The 18,220-nt window shown below is 46.6% G+C and overlaps 1 protein-coding gene across 2 annotated transcripts in view; it reads right to left on the bottom strand.

Moving 5' to 3' along the window:
- The window catches only part of MRPS6 (mitochondrial ribosomal protein S6), a 46,277-nt gene extending 38,155 nt beyond the window's left edge, over nt 1–8,122 (bottom strand). The window contains exon 1 of one of the 2 annotated variants that reach the window (XM_040545362.1): nt 7,956–8,122. In XM_040545362.1, coding sequence (XP_040401296.1) covers nt 7,956–8,000 — 45 coding nt within the window. In that variant the 5' untranslated portion in view covers nt 8,001–8,122. The remainder of the gene's footprint in view (nt 1–7,955) is intronic. The other variant, XM_040545361.1, reaches the window with a different exon arrangement.
- Nucleotides 8,123–18,220: the final 10,098 nt, after the last annotated feature.

The raw sequence follows: 18,220 nt of genomic DNA, 5'->3' as shown, positions 1-18,220 counted from the left end.
CAAAACTCCACACACCTAAAGGGAGGAAGGCAAGGACAGAAGAAAGGAGAGAGAAATTTCCTTTTTATTAAAATAGAGTGCTACCAGAAAGAAAGACCATCTGCTCCATGCCTACCTAGACATACCGTAGTCCGCTAACTTAGGTCTTAAGGAAGACTAGTCCATCAGCTTAAGTTAAACTGACTACTAGTTTAATGAAAACACGTAGGTAGGGACTTCCTCTTCTGCTTATCGGATCAAAGAACTGGCTGATGTTTACACAGGTGACAGATTATCAGTTCCTGAAGAGAGTAGAAAGTACAGCTGCTCAGCACCGCTGAGGGACTGGACTGCTCTTCTCTGGCAAATTAGCAGAATCATTCATGCCTTCACCGAAACTCCAGCGGATGGACACGAGGCTCAGATGCCCACAGACGGGTTGTCACTATGAGCAGGCAGCTCCTCCCCTCAGCAAGAAAACCATGCTTTCCTTTGCAACTCCAGACAGACACATGACCTTCTTCCTCCTACACAGGAACTGGAAGCAAAAGAGGAAGGAGGGTACAGAGAATGCATATGGTCAACAGTAACTAGGTAAAGAGCACAATAGGGCAAACAGGGAAAGCAAGCCATTTTTACTGGGGTGGGAAGGGGTGCCTCCTCCAGAAGACAGCAAAAGGGAGAAGGTTCTGGCATCAGGCAGAATTTGCCATGCCAGGTAAGTTTGTAAAGATGTCAGCTGATATACTATGTTGGCAGCTGTTGAGGAACCCTGAGCCTGAAGACTCAAATTCCTTCTTGTGGTGGCCTATCGACATTCACTGGTGAGCGCTACTTATCTGTGGATAAATTAGTTTAATGAAGTAGATAGTGATTAAGACCAAAAACAAGAGAATGGATGCAAGTATTTGACTTCCACAGAGGACTTGGGACCATATAATAAGGGCCGTAGGACAGATGTTACCATCCTATAAAAAGCACACCACCAGAAAGCAAATTTATCTCCCTACCACTACTCAAGATGATCTTTTTCTTTAGCTGCAAGGCACAAAGATGCAATCCAGTTGGTGGTTACCAGCACTCACCAGTAACTAAAATAACTCACGTAACTCAAATAGGAAAACATGTTGGTTCACCCCATTTGAAGAGGATTTTGACTAGGAGAGTAGAGACTTCAGAATCTACTTGAAGAAAGAAAAAGGAGCACTGGAAGTGAGAGTCACCATGCAACTGGGCAGAAGAGGAAGCAATTCTTCCCAGAATTTCCCAGACTAAAAAGAAACACACAAAACACACACTCATTAAGCTTATTCAGGACTTTGCCATAACCCTATCGCATTTATGGTTGCCCACCATCTTTCCAAGAACATGAAGCATCACAAGTTTAATTGATAAGTGAGACTGAAGTTTCATGGGCATATATAATCCTAGAATTCAAGTTTGAGGCCTTCCACCGAGCTTCTTAGTCTGCTGATGGTCTTGCTAGATTTCTGATCCTTCTAAGGCATTTCAAGACACCAAAACGAGGCATAAATGAAGTTATCTTGATTAAAGAACAACTAGTACTATTCTTTGTAATTACCTACAGTGAAAGCTACCCAATTTCTTTTAAAATAGTCTCAACACAAAAGCTTCATTGAACACATTCCCCCTCCTCCATCCATGCTCTGCATATACCTCTGCTTTTACTTATTATTCCTTAAATGTTTGTGTAACTGAAGCACAAAGACTGGCTTGTAAGAGGGCAAACCAGGACAAATTTATTAAAAAAAAAAAAAGGCAAGAAATAGCAGAACAGCAATTCTTGTGTAGTTCCTCCCATTCACATTTCCAGGGTTCATGACACTCTATGCCATCTGCTGCCCCATGCTTGTTTCTGTTCCCTCTCCGCACCAGGAGCAATGCATTTCTGTAATCTCATTTCCACCGCCAGTATTTGAACTGGTGTTCCCACACCCTTAGCTTGCAGCTTAGGTCCTTAGCTTGCAAAAACCTTGCTTTGCTTTCTGAATTTTTACTTCTCATTTTTTCTGTCCCACTTCTACATGACTAGGTATACCTCACCCATTGGTCCTCCCCCTCATTGAATCCCCCTTTCGCCTCATTCTTGCCTCTTCTGCAGGATGCACACCAGAGACAGCCCTGCAGGTCCAGCAGGTAGGCAGCTTTGAAGGGAATAACCTGGTGGTTCTTTATGCTCTCAGTTAAACAGCACAGAGGCTGATACAAGCAGCACCATCAGACAACTGTTTGCACATAACCAACGTTTACACTACCAGAGATTTGTAGCAAAGGAGCTCTGAGCAGCTGCGGCTCAAAAAATTGACAACCTGCTCTGGTTGGAGCCTGACAAGAAACAAGACAAGTGACTTGATCAATAGACAACAACCCCCAAAGCAAGTTTCTGGTGGAAACTGCCAGCATTACAGCTCTGGAACAAGGGACGTTGAGAAATCAGCTCCTGAAAGAATTTGTAAGACAGCAAGAACTTTCATCGTTACAGAATATACAGAAGAAAACAAGTGTATACATACATTCAGACTTGAGTTAATTCAGCAGGTAAGTCTAACTGATATAATGGACATCTTTTAAAGAGTCACTCTTGAGAGTTTTTACAACAACAAAGCGCAATGACATGATTTTATCAACACAACAGGTTCTCCTTCATTCATTTTACAAGCATCTCCCTGATCACATGCACTGTGTGTACGTTTATCCATACACACACACAGTGAGCAAATGAAGAGATGCATAGCCAAGAGAGAACAGCATAGCGCTGAATAGGTAGCAGGGGCAAAGAGGGGAATGCTTATCTTAAGGTTTAAGCCGCCATTTCTGCCTGCTGAAGAGCAGCTAGCCAAATCCCACAGAAGTCTGTCTGTCCCAGCACAGGCACAAGGTCCTGCCCACCGTCCTGCCTCAACACTCTGGCTCGTGGCTTAAAAGCTGAGGGAACAAGAAGTGCAGAGTTAACCTGGGCATCCCAGTACACGCGTTCAGTCACTGAAGAAGCCTGTCTGAACCAAGAGGCTCTTGGCTATCTTATTCCTGCCATCAGCTTAGTACTCGCTTTGAACAACTTTGCCAAATTCATCTTGCTAACAACTATCTGCTATAAAAAGGTTTAAACTACGTCGTAGAAGAGAATAATCCTCTACCTCCCCCATATCCAAGCCAGGCACATATCCCACACTTGGCAGAAACTTAAAAGACAGGCTATTCTTGGGTCTTAAGATAGAGAAACAGCAAACGTCAGCCAAGAGGGTATCATTCTGCCAACAGGTCAACTCCAGCAATTCTGACAGAAACGCTAAGGGCAGGAAACAAAAGGTTGACTGCTACAGGACAGTCAACTGCAGACCCTGTGGCTTTCCAATCTTCTTTTGGTTCCAACTATTTGGTCTTCTTTCCAGCACCTCCCCCAGTACACAAGTCCTTCCCAACCAAGTGCAGGAAGGGGAGGAATGTGCAGGGAAGACTGCACTCGTAATTCAGCTGCAAGAACAGATAGGCTCACCAAAGACGCAGGAAAATAAAAACAGTACCTGCCTGCTTACTGCCCTCTTCGCTTCCCCCACCCTCCTCCTAGCAGAAATCAAAAGCCCAATTGCTGCTGCCGCCTACACAGCAACTAAGTGTAACAGTCAAGCAACACTACTGCTCATTACTTTGGCTCTCCTAAAACAGCTGAACAATCTCCAGGGCAGGTAGGGCATTTCTGAAACAAAGCAACCTGCTCAGAAGGCAACAAACAGGTGCTGAAAACGAGTCGCACTGTGTGAACCCACTAGCCAGACTGAGAGTCTAGATTCACCGTCGTGTTAGAGAGGGGCACAGAGGGTCCCCCAGCCCAGGGCTTTGCTGAAACAAGGCGATCAGACTACGGTACGTACTGTGGATTTCTCCTTTTCTGCAGGTGAAGACCACACTGCTCATAAAATCTTGACACGCTTTCTTACTTTCAGTGAGATACTCTTCTATAAGGAGAGTCTTCAAACTGCCCAGACACTTCAGCTGCAGTGCTGTCTGGCCGAGGACAGGCACCCGAACTCCATGAGCTGAGCAGCAGTGAGAGAAGCACGGGGGTCCCTGCCCACTCTGCCCCGTGGTCCCTGGTGGTCGGGGCTCTGAGCAGGGCACCTTGCGTTGCCACCTAGCTATCAGGCTGCTCAACAGCAGCAGAGCACGAGGAAGCCATTTCCAGCTCTTCCTTCCCTTTCCCTTCCTTCCTTCCTTCCCCAGGCTCCCAAGGGAGTTTCGGCAGGATCAGGAGGGCAGCAAGAGGAAGCCTGCCTGGAAAACAACCCATTCCCCAAAGGGAGAGCTCCTGCAAATTTGCTAGCAGGTCACTGCCCCTTCCTGCTGGCGGTCCCGTCCCACCAGAACCCCCCCGCTGAAAGCTGCTCTCCTGGGAGAAAGTTGGAAATAATTAGAAAATCATCTCTGGCTACAGAGAGTGAAGTTTGGAGCATGAACAGCTATGTCCTCACTTCGTGTCCCTACCCTCCCCACAACTGCAGTCTTTGACTTTGGCTCTGGAAGGTTGGCAGTGTGTCTTTACACACGCCTGTGTGCTGCTGATAACCAGTAACAAGCCTGCCATCAACCTCTCCAAGCTCATCATGCTATTTGTCACCAGCATTTTGAGTGAAAAAAGCCACAGACATAGGCAAAATTCATTATTTCTACCATAAGTTACAATTATTTCACTTCACTGGCCTCACATCCTTCTTCTTCCAAAAGCATCTCCTCCTCGTACTCAAACACACAGCAATACAATCCAGATCTCCCACTGCAGCTGCTTCTCAAAGACAGTGAAGCCACAAAGAAATGCTGTGGGGTTTTGCTCTTTTTAAGTTACTTAAATTGGGGGGTGCTTTTAGGGATTTTTATTATTTAGGTTTTTCTTGAGAGTCAGAGCAGGGTCTTTGCTGACTGAGAACTCTGTGCACGAGCAATCTACAAGTGAGACTTGTAGTAAAAGTTAAATACCTGATCGTACACTACCTACAAAATGGGCAGAGAATGGTTGCTCAGCTTTGACTTCAGAATAAAGTCATCACCTTTTGAGATAAGTATATGCAGACAACCAGTGACAAAGTTTGAAAAGTGTAAGTTTTTCCCCTCGCCCCCCAGGCTTTTGGGTACTGCATTTTTTACGGCAACAAAAGGAAAGCTGAAGAGACTGAGGAAATCTGCCAAGAAATGGACATGGGAGCATCAGGTGGGACTGCAGGGTCACAATGTCCTAGCAGAGGGCCCTGCAACCACACTGAGGCTAGCTGGATACAGAGGAGCCCTGCTGCAGCACAACAGACTACGCCAGTCCCAGCAGAAGCCACGTGCAAGAGAAGAATGACTTGAACCCTCCTCAGACACAGGTAGTACGAGGGAGCAAGGGAGTTTAAAGCAACAAAAACGATCTGGGGGGGGAGTTTATTCTGCCTAGATCTATGAAAATGCCAAGGCAACTATTAAAAACAATTGTGGGCGGGGGAAACCCCGTAGAATCACGATGTTTGCCTCTGAAGAAAGAGCTGTGAAAGCCTACCAGACTGTAGCTCTGCTAAGGTTTGCACTCAAGCTGCCAGGGAGCCCGCAGGAGTTAACAACAGTGCTAAAAGCGTAAGAAAGACAGGCTGCAGGGGCTTATTTTTTTGCAGGGCAGGGGAGCTGTCAGATGAGGAAGAATACCGCAAACACCAAGAGAAGAGCCAGCACTCGCTCCAGTCTCAGACTGAAGGAAGTATTAGAGCTTGCAGCCACAGCACAGAGGGACCGACACGCTAGCATGGTGAACATCTGCCTGGGGTCGTTGTATCGGAGAGCACTAGCGTTAAGAAGCAACATAATTTATTCAGGACTGCATAGGATAACTCCAGCTTCTACAGGAGAGAAGTATGTAGTCACTGTGTAATTTCAGACTGAATTCAGGTCTCTGTATTTTGACTAATTAAAGTTAGCATTATGCTTCAGATTGTGTGTTGTTATAGGATCATTAGGATCATTTGTCAGGATGCAGCAACACTGCGTAGCATATAACCCATACAGAAATTTTCTTCAAGTGTTTTCATTACTCAGGAAAGGCAACGGTAGTAAGATACTTTTAAAAAAAAAGCATGTAGAGATTAACTCCCTAGACTTTAGAACTACGACAAAAGTAGATTAGAAACAGCAGTATTCCTGAACCAAAACTTAGTGTATTACCACCGCCACAAAGGACACATTAAGATACATCTACTACTAGGAAAGAGTATACTAGAGAGTCAAAGAGTAAAAGGTTGCAGATGTTAAATCCTGAGTGCATCAATGGCACTTTAGAAGCATTTTACAACTAAAAGCTTATCCCTGCATCTCGGTGCTCAAACACTTGGAATTAAAGATGCTTTTCACCAGCATAGCACACCGTGGCATTCTTTCAGAGCAGTCAGTTTATTGGTGTCTCAGTATGTCGGATTAGCTATGCCTTCTGCCCTGTTCTGCATTTATAGGGTCTGCACAGCACAGTGCATCTCCCACATGAGCAGCATGTATACAGAAAGCATCTTGTCACCTTACCTACAGTTTACACGCGGACTGGGGGGACGGGGATAGAAATCACCCTGTGACACAAGCCTGAGAGAAGCGCGTTTTGTCAGGCTGAATGCTGCTCCATGAGGTGGTGCAGCGATGCCACCAGATTTGCTCCAGTTGCCGTATTTCTCCACTAGGGGACTCACCTGAGAAGTCTACTACAGCTTCTGCAGTTAAGCCAAGTTAAAAAAAAAAAAAAAGCCAACCCTGACATGTGGATGCTACATGTAAAATGAATGGAAATGTACTAGTATATGTAGCACACGTAAGGCATGAAGACGTGCTCCCATAACTACGGAAGAAACACAGCAACGCTATTTAGCTTCCTGATATGCTACTGCGGATAGAGGTGTTCATGTAAACAAAGGTTAAACGCAGGAGCAAGCATGTTCACACCAGGTGAGATCAGAAGGGCTGCAGGCTGGCAGAAGTGCTGCTACGTTCCCACACCAGCACCGCATATTAAGCGGGAAGGCAGCAGATAAACAAAAGGCTGCAGAAGGACTGGCGAAGGACCAGCACCAGCTATTGTTTTCCAAAAAAATAAAAAATAAAAAAAATAGGGTCCTACCTAGACAGAGATGCTTCCATTTTATTAATATTTACGCTCGGATCCACACGCACACCCCTGGCCCAGCTCCTGCCCGAGGAAGAGCATCGCGTCACCCCGCTCCCTCGCGCCCCAGCTTATCGCTGCGTCGCCAAAGGCAGCGGCAGCCAGCAGCCCTTCGGAGGGGCGATACGGCCAGCCCTATCAGCGGGGCTCAACTGGTGTTACCAACGGAAAATAAGCACGTTAAATAAACTAACTACGCTAAAAAAAAAATAATAACTATTTTAAAAAATGATGTCTTGAGGCTTCCAAGGGCTGGAGGGGCACGGGGCTGGCAGCCTCCTGCCCGCACCAAGGGGATGCCCGCAGTGTTGCCTCTGCTGAGGCGAGGCCAGGCCCGCTGGGGAGGCCACCAGCTGGGCACCCTACAGCACCCCATGGCACCCCAAGGGGGAGGCTGAGGGGTGGGCGAGGGTCAATGGGGCTGGGGAGGGGTATGGGGGGGGATACAGGGGGTTAAGACCCTAGTGCTCAGGCTTGAGACCTGTGGGGGCTATGCTGCTAGGTGCACGGCTACCAACTCTTCTGGGGGGAAATAAGAGAAAAATAAAGAAGATAAAAAAGGGGGGGAGAGGGCAGACAGAGGCGCACGCGGGAGGCTGAGGCACGCTGCGCAACTCCGCTTCAAAATACGGGGGGAGGAGAAGGGCCGGGGGGGACGCCCCGGGGGAAGGGGCCGCGGTAGGGCGACAAGGGGGGGACGCGAGGAGCCCCCCGGGGGGCCGTAAGGTGCCGGGGGGCCGCCGGGCGCCGCTAGCTCCCTCCCTCCCGCCTCCCCTCCCTCACTCACCCGTTGCATGGCTTTCAGGATCAAAGCCAGTTCATAGCGGGGCATCGCAGGGCTGGCGACGGCGGCGGCAGCGGGAGGAGGAGGAAGGATGCGGAGGGTGAGCGGGGAGGAAGGGGGCGGCGGTGCCGGAGAAGGGGGGAAAGATGAGGAGGAGGAGGAGGAAGAGGAATGCGCGTCCCCGGCGGCGGCTCCTGCCCGCGCGGCTCCCAGGCTGCACAGACACCGGGGCGGGCGGGCGGGCGGCGCGGCTTAAAGGGCGCCGGCAGCTGCGCAGGCTCCACCGCACCGCCCCCTGCCCGCCGATGGCGCCGCCTCCGCCGCCGCCGCGGTCCCGCACACGCCCGCCCGGGGGGTCGGTGCCTCCCGCCCGCCTCCTCCCTCTCCTCCTCCTGCCCGCGGGCTGCCCCGGCCCCCAGCGGGGCGGAGGGACGCGGGGGGACGCCGGCGAAGGGGGGGCCCCCGAGCCGCGCCTCCCCCCTGCGGCGGCTCCGGGCTTGCGCCCGCCTTCCTCCTTGCCGCCGCTGCTGGTGCTGCAGGGAGTGGAAATTTCCACTGTGACCGCCCCCTTCTCCCCCCTCTCGGCACCCGGGACCACACGGCGATGCCTCGCAGCCCACGGCCGGGAGGCTGCGGCCGCGGCCACACGCTCACGGGTGGGGGCACGGCGAGGGGTGCCCGCGGGTGGGTCCCCCAGGTGCCCTTCCAGAACCTTCTGACATCGGCGGCGTGGCCGCGGTGTTCCTCACGGGAAACTCCTTGCCCTTGAGTTGAGGTGTCCTCATGCCCACGGAGTTGGGGTCACTCCCAATGAATGTTAGCGCTTTTTTTTGTCCTTTTTTTTTTTTTTTTCGATGCAGCACATGCCCTGCTGTGGGTTGTGCGTAGGTGCCTGAGGGACAGCAAGGCTGAGGTAAAATAGCATGGCCAATGGAGGTGACCCCAATGGAGGGTTGCCAGACACCAGCTTCCAGCCCTGACCGTGCTGCCAGTCAACAAACACCCACAGCCCCAGAAGAGGCATGTGGGAAGAGCCTCACACCATGGTTCGGCTGGCTTGAGAAAGATTTCTGTACTCCACAGCATAGAAACATGCCTCAAGGGTACCACCTAATCCCACACACGCACTTAAGAACATCCCAGAAATACAGCACAGAGCTGGCTCTAAAGAGAGACCTTGTGCTGAGTTTCTGCCCTAGGTTTTGAAGCCCTCTTGGCCTGGGCCTGCTTATGCTCACAAGGTGGCACATCTCGCCTTTCCTCACAGCCGTGGCTCAAGGTGATGAGGATGCAGGAAAGAAGACAGATCTCCAGACTAAAAAACTTTAATGAGATAACTAGGACCCCAGCACCCCAACATCTTGCTGTATACCTTTGTACACCAAGTCCATATTGTCTCCAAAATATGCTGGAAATCCCACGTCCCCTGCTCTTTTCTTCAACAGTGCCTAACCTCTTCCTCATCATTTACATACATCTTTAACCTCCTCTTAGAACAGAAGGGGAATTCATACCTCACTCTTAATTGACATGTACTTTCACAGACTCAGACTACCTGCCTACAGCCCCACCCCAGTCAGAGAGGCCTCAGCAGCCCATCCCTGCCGTCTCTACCCAAAAAAAAAAAAAATTACCATCAACTCGGCGTTGCTTGCTTTTGCTCTGTTTGCACAGTGATGACATAGTAGTTGGTAAAACGAATCCAAGATGCAAGCACTGCTAACTGAAAACTTTTCCCACAACGACTTGCAGCACAGCCAGCACTGGTAATGTTGTGGGTGTTCCTCATCTCCAAATTTGAGTTCTAGGTCATTCCCTGCTGCTGTGAGGCAGCACCCACAGGGGCTTTGTTTTAGAAGGCACTTTTGTGCACCACTACAAGTTGTCAGCTGTTCAGGATAGATTGCCTAGGCACAAGTCTTTACACATACTCCCAGCCTACACCCCCAGCTCAGGTAAACACCTGTGCTTTGGCAGTAGTTGCCAATCTGCCAGCTGACAGGTATAATTTACTGCCTGTTGGTGCTTACCACATATAAGCCTTCCCTGGGTCATTTTGCTTTGTGTTTTCTTTGTTGCTGGTGGTGGTTGGTTGGTTGTTTTTTACATGGCATTGTGTGGACTGAGCTTCCTTGTTGTCCTGAACAGCTGCCTGGGTTATTCCAGAGGAAATCCACATAGTCTGCAAGTGGTGGTCCCCAACGGAGGGGAGAGTGCCCAGGCACCCCTGCTGCACGGACACAAACGGACAGCAGTTCCCACCCTGCTGGTGGTGGTGTAGTCACACATGAACACACGGTTCTCGTCCCACAGAATGGAACCCCTATGTCCTGCTGCTCCTACCCATGTTCTACCTGCTTAAAACACTCGTCTTCCAGAAAATAATGAAAATCATTCAACTTCTATTCCTGAAGTCTTTCTCATGCACAGAACTTCATGCAAATCCCCAAGTCTATATACTGAAATTTCTAGTACCACTCAAATGTCAGTATTTAATCTCAGTTGGATATACATTTACATTCACCATTCATGTGCACTTTTAGCTACATTACACATCCAAGCCCCACCAATACACCTCTGCATGTGGCCAACAAAACCTCCTTCCCTTTTTGTGAACCTCACCCACACATGTCCTTCAGTGCAACATCTCAAGACCCATCAACATTCAACTGAGCCTGAGTCCATTTACATCTGGGCCTGAGTTCTGTTCATGCATGCAGGAATGGTTGTGCAGAGATCTCACAAACACAGTCCCAGATATGTGCTCCCATGTATATTCTCTGAACGAGATCTCTGTGCTTGAGGGTCTCTCCATATGCATATTAGTGACACAGGTACAGTGATTATCAATCTGTGTCTGAATATCACACGTATACAGGCCTCTGATTTCAGGCATCATGCCCACGTCCAGCTGTGCACACTCACTCATGAGCTGGCTACTGCATGCATTTGTGACATCCCCTGTTTTCGTGAGAGTTCCTCACACTTTATGACTTTCTCACTGCTGATGCAGTGTGTCCACTGCTACCTTGAATCTCACAAGTTTGTTTGTTCCTCAGAGCACTAACCACAAGTATCCAAGGACTGTAGGAAACTCTCATTTACCATTTCAAAGCACACAGTTTCAGAGGAAGGTCTGAGAAACGTGTAGTGACCGTGCCCTGAATACTCAGAAAGCAAACATAAACCGCTCCCACCCCCCAATATTCTATTTTGTTTTTAAAAAGTAATAAGTGTAAATATGTGACTTGAGAGGCCTGAGTCATGGCTTTTTCATGCTGGAGGTCGAGGGTGCTACAAAGGCAAGCTGTCCTTTCTACCCGTTCGTGTCTTTCATGCCCATCCTTGTGCCAGAGAACAGCACGTAGAGCACTAATGAGTAACGTCATTCTTTCTAATAGAGCACAGGATAAAAATATGTCCTCATGCATTCTATATGCATATGTAAATACAAAACCTATCTTCTGAAAAAGCTTTTGGAAATGTTTTTGGGAATTCAAAAATGTCATGCGATATCTTATAGACTTCTGATGAAGAAGCTGCTCCAGTATGGTAGGAATTAAGGGAAAAAAAAAGAAAAAATATTGTGTGCTTTTAAAACCTGAAGATGATCCTTAATAGCCTGAGCATAACTGTATTGTGCTTCTGTGATTTCTTTCTTATGATGGAGTATACCTTATTGTGAAACAAGTACTCTGTGCACCACAGAAAAGCCAATACTTTCCTCTTGATCAAAGCTTTAATTTCTAGCTGTGATACTTCACACAATATCAACCCAAAATCAAAATTTACCACAGGTTTAGTACTAGGATGTTGCCCATCTTGAACTCCAAATCAGGACAGACTTTCAGAGGCGTTAGTAGAAAACAGAAATTGCTTGTGGAAAGAGATCTGCCATACACTGATACACTGCCAAGTGTATTTTTGTTTGCTTGTACTCGTGTTTGTCTATAGACACAGACACAGATATAGATACAGATACAAATACAAATCCGGATACAAATACAGATACATGGATACGTGCCTCTTCTCCCTAATATCTGCTCACCTTCTTGGCAGGGTTTGTAGCTGAGCACTATATACCTGCGGTAACAGGAGGTGAACTAGCTTGTATAAAGCCATCATGGGAATACTTGCGTGGCTCTGCAGCATGGCAGTGATTGTGGTTTAGACCTACTCCAAAGAAGTGATGGGTGGAGCTGGATCAGAGCTTTGAAATGCCAGAAGTCATCTGATCGGAGGGAGAAGATGAGCAAGCCAGGCTGAAGAGGAGATGATAGTAATAGATTGAGCTGTGGGAATATGGCTCTTAGAGACATGGGCAGGGTTTTCCCTGGAGGGAGGATTGAAAGGAAACAGAGCTGAGAAAGAAATGAAGGAAAAATCAAGGAAGAAAAAGGACAAAGTCTGCGGCAAAGAGCCCAGAGCAGAGATGACTGGAACAAGGAGGAAGGAATGTGGAGGAGATCGGGGTGTGATGCTCTCAAACTGGGAGTAGGGTTTAAGGAGAGGCTATAAAAGGGGAGAAAGGGGAGGAGAAGTAAGAACGGATGGAGAAAGACTAGGATTCAGACAGTCTTGAAGGGCAGTCTTGAAGAAGACTAGGGTAGGGAAAGGTGGGGCAGTAGGAAGTTGAGTGGGCCATGCTAGAAGTGAACAGGCAGAATCATGTACTTCAGAGCTTCTAATAAAAATGCACGTCTGGATTTCCCGCCTACCCACAGCCACCAGTCCTCCTCTGTCAGCAAATACCTGTGAATCTCCTGACAAAGTAATTTGTCTAATATTGCCCCTGTCCACACATGGATGACAAGCGACTGCTCTTATCAGCTTCCCTGTTAGTTCAGAGTGGCAGGGCTCTCTGCCGTAGATCTAAAGGCTCCAGCCCTAATGACATTTACAGCAATATGATGCCACATGATGGAAGAGGTTTTCTTTTCTCTCTCTCTCTCTCTTTTTTTTTTTTTACTGTTTGCTTTTTTAAAAGCTAGCTAATTGCACATATAAAATCTGCTTTAAATGAGGATTAGGTTGCAAAATCAATACTACATAATGTGTGTAATTTTATCCTTCCTCTCACTTGCATATGCATTTTCAAATAATTGCAAATAATATAATTGCATACTATTCTTTCCATGGGGTCTATTCTACATTTACTTCTCAGGCTGGAGCTGCTCTGGAGCTATGTCAGGAGCTACATAGTTGAGAAGGCCACCATCTGTAGGAGTTTTTTCACGTTTATTTCAGAAAATGGAAGATGTGCAGTAAAGTGACAGTACGGGATCATGTGAAAAAAAAGGATTAACTCCCGGTTAAAACAGCTGAGCTTTGCCTTAGGGATGGATTCAATCCCTCCTTTGCTGCACAGTTCTTCTGTAATGCTGGATAAGTCAGTTAAACCACACTTCTTGCAGGTGGCCATAAATTTCATGCTCCTAGTTTCTGGGTATCTGAATTGAGATTTTGTGGTCTAATTTGCAGAAGTGCTGAATGATCCCAACTGAAACTGAATTCAGTTGGTGCTGGACGTATAAAGTGCTCTGAATGGAGAGCATAGCAATGTCTTGAAATATTCAGTTGAAATATTAACTGTCTCAAACCGAGTTGTCAAAATCTACAAAACCTTAAACTACAGATACTTCCGACCCAAGCCCATCCCGAAACCATTGCACCCAAGAGGTGATAAAAAGTATTTAAGGCTGGGAATTATTTTCTGTGGAAAGAGGAGGAAGAGGAGTCCTGCTGTCCAGCCTGATATCCCAGGAAGTGTCCTGCCCACCAAAATCCCAAATCCCAGATGGTGTGGGAAGGGTGCTGTGACTTACCTGGCCCTCTCCCAGAGACCCTCCACCACTGCTCCTTTGCACGTGTGTTAATGGCTCTGCTAGGCAGGACAGTGAGCAGGTCAAACACGGCTACGTGGAGATGGGAGTGGTGGTGGAGGGATCAGGGGGATCTTACAGGGTCCAGTTCTTTCAGACGAAGGCACTGGCTGTGGCACTGTGGAAATCAAGATGTAGTAGGGGATGAGGAGTCCCCTGGAGCACTCAGGTGGGTTTTCAGGTACTGCTGAGTGCAAGGGGGGGCTAGGAGAAAATGGGTATTGAGGGCTTAATGTTAAGGAAGGCTTTAAACTAAAAGCTCGGCAGGTCAGCCAGATGAGTCCAAAAGTAATTGTTGCAAATGGTAGCTTACCAGGGATAAAAGATGATGAGGAAACACCTCTACAAATGCATGAGCATGTAGAAAATGACCCTGGAAAGAAAGCTTCAGAGCCCCAGTAGGTGTACCGTCAGCTTCTGTGCCCCAGCTTACAGGCAGCCACTTCTTTAAACCTCAGCAAGTGGGTCATTAGCCCTCCAATGTGATCATATGCTACAGCAAACCAAGGAGAAGAATAAAAGAATAGAAGGAGCCTGTAGGAATAAAATCAGAAAGGCCAAGGCAAAAAAAAAAAAAAAAAAGGCAATGTAATTAACAAAGGAAAGTGAAGGTAACAGGAAAGTGCTTCTGTACGTTACAAATTAGAGCAAAACAATGGCAAAGCAATGATCTACCCTTTGACCAGGATTGAAACCTAGTTAGAGGTGCCACAGAAAAAGCCAAAGTGATTGATGCCTTTTTCCCTCATTTCTCAGTTAAAAGAATTAGCTATGACCAGCTGACTAACTGTTAATATCTAAGGCTAAATAACAGGAAGAAAAGAACACACTACTTGAGTTATTTTCCAGCCACCCAGACCTGACACAACTCACGTGAGGGAATGTGGAAAACTGGGATCCTTTCCCACAACACCTGGAGAACAGGAGACCAGAGACAGGCGATGGTTGTACTCACCCTAAGAAAAGAAGAAAAGCAGTTTGAGGAGTACAGGCAGAGAAAACAGCCTAACTGGAATTCCTGGAAATACATTGAAACAAGTAATTCAACAAACTTTTCTTTTGTGTATGGGAGATAATGAATGGATAAGTAGAGGCCAACAAAGATTTGCCAGGAACACATCATGCCGAACCAAGCTGATTTTCTTCTTTGACAAGTAGAGGGCCATATGGACAATAGATATTACGTATCTTCACTTGAACAAGGCTTTCAACACAGTCTGTTGTGATTTCTTGTAAGTGAGCTAGAACAAAACCATTGCAAGGTGGACTCAGAGCTGCTTGGAAAAGAGAAAAAAAAAGAAGTGTTAGAGGAGTAATTATCATCAGTTCATTGTTGATGTGGAAGAATTGTGGAAAGCAGTTTCCAGATGCCCTTCCTGGTACTTGTACCACTCACTATTTTTGTTGTGGGTAGGAAGGTGATGTATAGAGTACAGCTATCAAATTTGTTGAGAAAGTTCTATGAGCAAGATTAGCATCTTGACTAATTGAAGAAAAGGTCTGAAAACAAAAGGATTCAGTGCAGTAAGTACAGGTGTAATCTATTAACACTTAGGCAATAAACCTTGGAGATTTTAGTCGATCTCAGGCTGACTACAAATTAACAATGCTATACTGATGTGGAAAAGCAAGTATTATGCTGAAATGTATACACTGCTTAGGTGAGATGTGAAATAATTTCTCCACTCCTACTCAGCACTGGTGAGGTCTCAGTCTGGAAAATGGGCTCACTCTGTTCACTGGACTTAAGAGGGGAATGGGTGATCAGGGAAAGTCCTGAAAGCAAGAAAAAGTACTAGAAGTCTTAAGGAACTGACCCTGGAGGGAAATCTCTAAGAACTGGATTTGTTTAGTCTAGAGAAGAGAGGACTGAGAAGAAACATGATAACGGTCTTGAAATATGTAAAAGGCAGCTGCTCACTGACAGGCAGCAAGTAGTGCCCATGCTTAGAGGGAAGCAGAGAGCTTAAATGGTACCTAGAGTTAGGGTTTCTGCTATGCATAAGGAACACCTTCCTAGCTAGGAGGCTAAGAAAGCCTTGCTGCCAGAAGAGGTCATTGAGTCTTTGGTGCTGATGGTTTAAAACACCCTTGAAAAAGACATCATTGTGTTGGGAAGGGCGTACTAGACCCAAGGGCCGGAGCTTGTCAGGCACGTGTGTGTAATAGCTTGCAGACACATATTTGAAAGGCATATGTAGCATCTGGACCTGGAGTCGTGGCACCGCGAGAGTGTCATCGTTGGGAAAAGCATCTCCCAGCTATCGCTAAGCTTTGCCCAGCACATGTAACCTCAAAGGAGGGAGAAAGAAATTGGATGCAAATTTTGAAAGGTTGCTGACCCCTAGAGAATTTCTTGAGGCCTCTTCCCACCTTCTACATTTGTAAGTAGATGCAGCCTGTGCCAAAATGGCTGAATTACTGCTGCAGGGGATTCCTATTACACGTGAAAAACAGACATTAAGCCTTCACTGGTAACTTATCTGTATTTTTTTTCTAGCTACATCATGTGCATTTCTGGCCAAAGGAGCTTGAAATCCCATCACCTGGGAGACAAACAAGCACTAGCATTTCTCCTTTATGAGGAGACTGGAAGGTTTTGTCATGAACCTGAAAAGCTGTTTTGTTGCATCACTTTGCAAACATTTGGGAGGCAAACGTCCTTTTCCTTGTCCTGGGGGCCTGATATTCTGAATAGCCAAGCCAAGAAAGTGGAGTGAGAAGCAGCAGAGGTATAGAGAGGGGAAAACAACTTGCCTCACGTTGACACAAGTGGGAGTGAAACCCAAGGCTTCCTGGTGTTCACGCCAGCACCATCCACCTTCTAGCACTGCTGTCAGGCTGTAACAGTGTTTGTTTCAATAGTTAGGTTTCCTCTACAGAGAACCCTTATGAAGGTTGCATTGTATGTTGGCAATGGCTGCAGGCTGTGTCTATTGCTGAGGCATCTTTCTAGTGCTATGAAAGCTATAATGCAATTCTGTGAAATTAAAATGTCACTTCCCACGTGCACAACGTTTCTCCCTAGTTTTACAGCTGTTTGCCATGCTCTGTGTGAGGGCATTTGCTGCTAATGAATTGTGTTGTGGAAATATAATAATCTACAATGATCCACTTGTGTAATCTAGTTTAAACCTACATTCTCTCAGAGGAATCCCTAACCCAGATTAATTTAGAGGTGTGATGAGGTTTGACCCCATCACCCTTATAAATCACACAAGCAAAAAGATATGCAATTATTTTCCTATTAATGATACTGACCTGTATATGCATGCTCATAATCCTGTAAATGTATGATTAAAGTGAAAAAAAAAAAAAGATAAAAATTCCTAAAGTATAATTCTCTCTCATTTCAGTGTAGCCCACCTGTCTCCTATTTCCCAGGGGAAAGCCCTGCATCCTGGCTTAAGACTAGTCTGTTCCCAAACTCTAGTATATTGAAGCAAAGGATGTTCAGTCAGCTTTCATTTCTGCCTCTCTTCTGGGCATAATAATTTCTGCTCCAGGTTACCATTTATCCAGGTTTCCCTGGACATTTATTCTTTCTCCATTCAAAAATTGTGTCTGGGCAGAAAATGCAGATTTCATACATTTCTCCACGATTTTCAGGTATCAGACAGCCTGACTGGAAGTGTGACTTTGAGCATGGCTGGTGGGCGTCCAACAATCATTGACTCTCCTATCACATAACCACAGATCACGTCTATGCTTCATGCACTGGGAGGCTGATGCTTCCAAGAAGCGTGAGATCTACTGTGCATGTATTGTAGAGCTGATCAGTACCTGTGCAGGAATTCTGATGCTACACAAATGTTTTGGATGTACTGTGCATTTGCAGACCACCTAAAACACCCTGCAGAGCAAGTCTAATAATTTCAAAAGCCTCGGATTTAGCACAGGTGTTATCCAGAACATGCACGTATATTTTTGCCTGAGCAATGTCCATGGATAAAAAATAGCCTCCATAGGTCTTTGTGGAGATATTAGAAATACTGCAGAAATGAGAAACAATTAGAGCTAAATCCTAAATTACACTGTTTTTTTCAAAGGAACAGAGGAAAGAGCAGTTAAGAATCCATTGAGAAGAGAGAGGAATATTTGGGGGAAGTGGTCAGTTTACGCCAGGTATGTTTAGCAGGTGAGGAGGCAAAGGCTGCCCACCTGGCAAGTAAGCTAGCTGTGACATGCTTTACTCCCACTTTGAGATGTGCTATATATCCCACATCATTTGTTCCACAAGATTCAGGAATTCTCTCTTGGCATGACATAGAGAGTATTTGTCAGGCAGCTTTTCTGGTTGCCTCTCATGCTGCCAGCCAGTGAAAGATTGTCATGGGGAAAAAAAAGAAAAAAAAAAAAAAGCCTTGCTATTAGTCTTTATTATGG

Source organism: Cygnus olor, chromosome 1, assembly GCF_009769625.2.
Source record: "Cygnus olor isolate bCygOlo1 chromosome 1, bCygOlo1.pri.v2, whole genome shotgun sequence".
Lineage (NCBI taxonomy): Eukaryota > Metazoa > Chordata > Aves > Anseriformes > Anatidae > Cygnus > Cygnus olor.
The sequence above is the reverse complement of the archived record's forward strand: the minus strand, read 5'-3'. Positions and strand labels throughout refer to the sequence as shown.